At 43.0% G+C, this 7,237-nt stretch overlaps 1 protein-coding gene across 1 annotated transcript in view; it reads right to left on the minus strand.

The window, feature by feature from the left end:
* MACO1 (macoilin 1) overlaps positions 1-7,237 on the minus strand; it is a 22,973-nt gene that overhangs the window by 15,292 nt on the left and 444 nt on the right. Inside the window, exon 2 of the mRNA XM_033519634.1 lies at positions 758-899. Within this exon, the coding sequence (XP_033375525.1) occupies positions 758-899 (142 nt within the window). The remainder of the gene's footprint in view (positions 1-757; positions 900-7,237) is intronic.

Consider the following 7,237-nt stretch of genomic DNA (forward strand, 5'->3'; position numbering starts at 1 on the left):
ATGATGCTGATAATATGATAACGATGCTGATAACGATGATAATTATGATTATGATAATGATAATGATAATAATGATAATGATGATGATAATGATAAATAATAATAGTAAATAATAATCATAGCAAATAGTAATAGTAATAGTAACAGTAATAGTAATAATAATAAATAGTAAATAATAATAATAGCAAATAAAAAATAATAATAATGATAATGATAAAAATGATAATGATGATGATAATGATGATGATAATGATGATGATAATGATGATGATAATGATGATGATAATGATGATGATAATGATGATGATAATAGTAAATAATAATAGTAAATAATAATAGTAAATAATAATAGTAAATAATAATAGCAAATAATAAAATCATGATAATGATAATAAAGATAGTAATGATAATGATGATAATGATAATGATGATAATGATGATGATGATAATAATGGTGATAATGATGATAATTATAATAATAGTAAATAATAGTAAACAATAATAGCAAATAATAATAATAGCAAATAATAATAATAAAATAATGATGATAATAATGATGACAACAATATTAATAATAATAATAATAATAATATTAATATTAATATTAATATTATTAATAATAATAATGATAATAATAATAATAATAATAATAATAATAATAATAATAATAATAATAATAATAAATGCTGTGTAATAAGGAATATTCCCTGGAGTTCAGGATTCCCTGGAAAGGCTCAGGGCTCCTGAGCACACTCACCAAGCCCTGGTATCGGAAGGAATCGTAAACGCTCCTGATGAAGAGCCAGAAGGGCCACAGGTACTCAAACCTGAACTCCAGCACAAAATCTGCCAGCAGCACCAGGGCCCACACCACCAGGAACTTCAGGTACAGGAAGGTGCTGGGGGGAAAGAAAAAAAAGATTTCAGATCAGGATTTCCAATAGATAAACTGAGTTTTTGTGGGGGTTTTTTTGTTTGTTTTTATATTTTTTTAATTAAAATATTCCGAATTACAACTGTAATACAGAGAAGGAAATGTCAGCCAAAATAATTTTATAAAATAAGTTTAGGGTTGTTTGTTTTTTTTAATTATTATTCCATTACAGCAGGCCTGGTCTAATGAAGCTGATACTGAACTGCATTTATTTCTCCTGATAAACAGCAGGACACACACCACATCAGCACCCATTTGCATTTTCACACAGTGAAATCCTGCCAAAGGTAACTTCTCCCAGCTGCAATCTTCCTTTTCCAGTCCTCTCCTGCCCCTGCAGCTCAGGAATTTCAGTGTTGCCCCTCCCCAGCAGGCTGCAGATGTTCCCTCATTTAACACACTGCACCACCAATAAACTGAGATGTATTTTGAGCCTCCAGCAATTTAAAGATTGTTTTGATACTGAGTTACCAGTGTTAGATTTGAAAACATTTCTATGAAGGCAAAGGGGTCCCTTAAAAACAAACAAACAAAAGCCCAGAAAAATGGAAGCACAGAAGGCTTGAGACCATCCTAACTTTAATTTTTTAATTCTTTCTGAGCCACATTCCCATGTTCTGAGTCCTGCATTTTGAACCACTGATGATCCTTCTTGGCAACAGAGCTTAAAAACAATTTTCAGCTCATACCCAAGGAACACTTGAGGCATCATTCCTCCAAAAAAGAACCCAAATCCCATTTTCCCCCCAAACCCACCACCCCCAGATCTGGCACTGCAGCTCCCCAATACCTCACTGCACTCTATTGGGTTATAGACAAAAAAAGTGAGGTTAAAAATACATTTTTCTCTTTTAAATCAAGTGCCAATTTTCCTTTTAGTCACTTGTTTTCCCTCCTCTAGCACAAGCAGCAGAACTTTGCCCTGGAATGTTTCGTGGGATGTGCCAAGGGTTTGCACCCAGAGCCAGGCAGGGTCGAGTTCCTGCTCAGGGCCACGGGGCTTTTTTAGGAACTTGTTCAGAATTTTGGGGAAGAGACAAAACACAACATTTCCAGAGAAAAAGAAAAACCAAAAAAAAGCAGGAGAGGTTTGGAAATAACTGAATTTGGGCCATTCTCACTTGCTTGTCACACAAATCCAGGTCCAAAGCTCAGGGCTGGGAAAAAACTCTTGGATTTGGTGGGAATCAGAGGTGAATGGGATGTGCCTGAAAAAAACAGGGGAAAAAACCACAGCAAAAGGCTCCAGGAAGCACTTTAATGGAATGGAAACAAAATTAACTGCACACACTTGGAAAAATTAAAGAAATGTGATTTTCAGTTCTGATGGACCCAGCCCCAGTCACAAATTACTGTTTGAGAAGAATATAAAAGAAACTATAATGTGAAAAAAAAGAAACTATAATGTGAGTTATAAAAAATAAAACCCCTCAAACCCAACAAAATATCCCACAGCAAAACCCAGCCAACCAAAAGTCACCACAATCCCTTAAATGGTCACATTGTCCTGGTGAATTATGCTTCCACAGACTGCCTTTCCCTGTTTATTTAAAGTTTAGATCCTCACCAGGAATCTGTAAAAAAGCAGCTGCATTCAGAGAATATTTGACACTAAAGGTGATATTTGGGCCCAGACTCTGGAATTGTACCTGGAATTGTATCAGATCGGAGGGATTCTAGAAAATCATCACAGCCAGAAATTCCTTGCTCTGCTCAGTTGTGTTGTGGAGCTTTTTCCTGGGTTACACTCATGGCTTTTGTTTATTTTCCACGAGGAAACCCCATTTTTCCCTGAAAATTGGGGCTGCCAGGCCTAATGCTGCTCAATTGTGAAGTGCCACTCCAAGTGAAAGCATTTGCTGAACAAGAGATCTGTACCACAGGCATTAAAGTGATTTCTGATATTAAATTCATATCAATCCAAGGGCCCTGCTGACACTTAGCACTTTCTAAAGTGGAATTGGAACAATGCAACACTTGTAAGGAGGTTTTGCCAACAGTATTAAAGAGCCTATTTCTCATTGTCTGAAGGGCTCCAAAGCCATTCAGAATTCCAGGAGTACAGGAAAGTTTAAAAGCCTCAAACCTGGTGTTGGCCCCAGCAGAGGAGCCCAAATCTCAGTTCCTGCTCCCCCTGAGCTGCTGCACAGCCAGGTTTGTGTTCAGACCAGCCCCCAGCCCAGCAGGATGAGCTGACAGCTCCCCATGGAATCAGGGAGAGCTGAAACACATCCCCAGGAATTAAATCCCCTGGAAAACCTCCTTATTGCAGAGGCTCAAATATATCCCACAAGACCAACTGGAATTCTGAAGTGGATCCCAAAATGGGGGGGAGGAAGATTCTTGCAGATAAAAACCTAAAAATCTGGGTTATCCAATTTCCTGACACATGTCAAAAAATCTGCCCTGGGTGGCCTGGCAGAGGTTTAAGGACAGGGTTTTTCCCATGAAACAGCATATGGCATCTAATCCTGGAGGGTGATAAAGGAAAAGGAGGAGCAGGGCACAGGGCAGGGAGGAGCAGTGATTACAGTGCTGCAATTTCTCTGAAAGGTCAATTGATGGCTAATGTACACTGAATAGAAAGATTTATTCATAACCCTGTAGTGACTGTGCTCCCCCTTTGAATTTGCAAACAAATAATTTTCCTCCTTATTCTTCCTCCCCCTGCAAGTGCCAGATGCCATTTCCTTCTTTTTTTTTTTTTTTCCCCCTCTCTTGTTCTTTGTTCTCCTTTTACTGCCCCGCAGCAGCAAATCCTCTGCTGGCTCTAAGGTAAAAACATTGCCAAAAATCCCTAGAAAAAGACCCAGTTCTGCACCCCAAACCCAAACTGGGGGTAGATGAAGCTTTAATTCTCTCCCCACTATTATTAGCAATGGCCAAAGGCTGGAAAGGAAATCCTGGCATGTTCCATTTGGCAGCCTGACTCATCCAAGACAATGGAGCAGGAGGCATCCCGAGGCTGGCAGGGTGCCAAGGGCACAGGTGAGCTTTAAAAAAGGTGAATTTGAACATTTGGGTGAAATTCCCAATAATCAACAACCCCCCCCCACCTCAGGGGTTACCCAGCAGCCACAACACTGGGGATGCTGAGTGGGGATTAGCAAATAGAAAAGCTTGATATAAATAAACACACCAACAGATATCAAGTGGGCAGGAGAAGTGGAACAGATCGAGCACAGCGAGTCTGAAAAGCAGAAAACATCACTGCTGGCACTGGCCACGTGAAACACTCGCCAGCTACAGGTTTGAAAAGGAAAAGAAATGTAAAGAATCCCAGGAAAGCTCCCTGACTCCTGATTCTTGTCAGAAAGGAGCTGGGGAAGGTAAGGAAAGGCAGCCCCAAGGGAAAATCCTGGCAGTGCTGGAAGCCAGGCAGCACCCAGCCTGTGGGGCTGGGACAGGAGGCACTGGGAATTCAGCTGCAAACCAAAATCCAGCCACAGGAGCTGCAGGGAGAGTCAGGGGCTGATACTCCCTGTGCCACCAGGGCTGGCACAGTGGAACACATTAAATGTAGGCTAAATTACACTGGAGTTCAAGTGAGAAAAGGCAGCTCTGCTGCTTTGTTCCAGACCTCCGGGGCAGCTCCAGCAGAAAATGCTTTACCCTCTATAGGGAAGCTGGTAAAGAAGTGTCAGAATAAATTAGGAGGAGAAATCATTATAGATTTTCAAGAAAAGCCTAAAAAAGGCCACATTCCTGGAGGTAGCGCTGATGTTTTCCTTCCAGTTTATTTGGCTGACAAAATTCCAGTCCTTGGAACTCAGCCCTGTCAGGATTTGGGTGGCAGAGGGAAGCAGGAGTATTTTAGGGGTGGTGGCACCCAGGAATCCTGTCCTGTGCCACCAGGGCCAGGTGGAGATGAGACACCCTCCCCTGCCAGCCCACGGAGTGCCTGGATAAAGGGCAATTTACATCCTGAGCTAAAAAAACCCTGGCTCTGAAGGAACAGGGAGTATTTCAGGACTATTGTCAGGGAATCCACGAGACAGCATCCACCAGCTGATGTGACAGCACAAGTTAAAGCAGGGATGAGGGGAATTCATCTTGAAAATTCCTCAGCTATGAAAGCAGGACCAAGCAGAACCAAATATCAGCAATGCAGCTGAAGGATCCTCACCAGATTTCAACCAGATCCAAAATGAGGACCAGGAAGACTTAGGGACGAGTAAACTTTAATTGCTTGACTGATGACAAGCTGCAATTAATACTCTAATTAACAATTAAGGGTTTAATGGATGCACACTGCCAAAAGGAGATGTTAAATCGCTTTAGGTTTTTAAACTGTTGCCATTGTTTTATGTGGGAAAAGGCAAAATTTGGAATATAAGCTATGGAAATAAGAGATCCTCCAATTAAAATTTGGAGATCTGTTGAAATCAGTTATTTAAAGTTCTTTCCACAGATCCTTCTAAAGAGCACAAGTCACTACAAAAATCAACATTCAGAGAGACAGATCATCCACATCTTTCAGTGCAGCTCAGGATTTTATAATTCTAATTCTGTTTTACTATCACTTCTTATAATCTACTTCAGTTTTACACATGCAAACTCTGCCACTAGAGCTTCCCTGCAGGACAATCCCTTCCTTGCTCCACCTGCTCCAAAACTTCTCATTTTCCCAGCTCTCCCCCACCCCACGTGTCTCAGTGACAGCTGTGCCTCGCTCACACACCCGAGCTGGACAGGAGCCTTAATTTAACATCAGGCTTAATTTAAAAAGCAAACAAAACAAAGAGTTAAGTATCCAAATCCCACTGTTTGCTCAGCCTGGCTGCTCTGCCCATAAACCCAGGATGCTTCCTCCTGATAACTGCATTTACTGGGTCTGTGTAAGCTGATGGGGACAATTAAGATAAGCTGAGTAAATAACTGCAGTAATTACAGAAATTTAGACAACTGTAGTTCTGTGAGAAGTTACATGTATGTGACCACTGAATTATGGAGTGGAGAGAGAAAGAAGTGTGAAAAAAAAAAAAAGAAAAAGAAAAATATCCCAGATCCTTGTAGGAGAACATCCCTGCTCAGATTTCCAGAGGGAAAAGCCTTCCCACTATTTCTCTCTCCTTTCTGTGGGACAACACTCTAAGGATGCTGATTGTTTCTGTTTAGCAAAACACCACGTGAAGCAAAGGCTAAAAATCCCATTCCTGAGCCAAAGCATGCCAGGAGAATCAAAGGCAGAGGTGCTCACAGGACACCAGCAGCTCTTCCTGCTGCACACACTCAGCTCCTGGAGTTCCTCTGAGCTTTCCCTGATTTTCCCTTCTTCTCTCACCCCATTTTCCCTGCCAGTCACCTCAAGGGCAAAGCATTTGGAATGACTTCTGAAATAAGCAATTCCTTATATATTTGAATTATTCTTCACCTTGAATAATAATTTCTACACAAGGGATGTTTTTCTTTACCATTCCAGGCAGTGTTTTCCCAAAACCTGAAAGTCTAAAGCAAAAAGCTCTCTACTCTCACAGAATCACTACAAGTGGGATAAGCAGCACACTGGGACAATTTTATTCCTGTCACAGCTCCCCAGCAGCTGCTTCCCTCATGCAAAGTTTAACATCTGAATTGTATGAGCTCGCTCAGGTTTCCAGGCACTGCATTCATCAACCCCACTGAACTAGAAACAGAAATGGGACAGCAGCACTTTTACTACAGCTCTCACAAACTCCTGCTGATTGAGAAATGCAGAATTACTGCGTTCCACACAAAATCCGACGTACTCGGGAGAGCAGAGCTCTAAAGGACTCTTTAAACAGGCTCACAACGACGGTGTTGGGACACAAATCAGGCACATCCCAAGGGAATCTCGGTTCAGAGCTGTTTGTTTCCTCATTCCCCAGGTCACAGGTGAGTCGGGCACCTGCTCTGTCCCCACCACACCAGGCCATCCATCCCTGCTCCGGGAATTCCCAAAACACCTCCTGCTCCCACGGCTCGGGATAAACAACTTCGTGAAACCCTGCATGAAGAGCGGAGCAACAGCCCAGGTGTTCACCGCTGCTGAGCGCAGCCTCTGGCAATGCCCAGCCGGGAAAAACCTCCCCGGGCAGCTCCGCTACCCCGGCAATGCCCAGCTGCGAGACCCCACCGGGAAAAGCTCCCCAGGGAGAGCCGGGAGAGGCTCGGGGAGCCGCAGCGGAGCCCCCCGGGGATGACACAGGGGGAAGGCCCCGGTGCTGGGTGCTCAGCCCAGGGCCGGCTCCGGCCGCTCCCTCACGGCGGTGCCGGCAGCACCTTGGCCAGCAGCTGCCCCCGGCGCGGCGGAGCCCCGGGGGCGCGGAGGGCCCGGGGCGG

Source organism: Parus major, chromosome 23, assembly GCF_001522545.3.
Source record: "Parus major isolate Abel chromosome 23, Parus_major1.1, whole genome shotgun sequence".
NCBI classification, from domain to species: Eukaryota; Metazoa; Chordata; class Aves; order Passeriformes; family Paridae; genus Parus; species Parus major.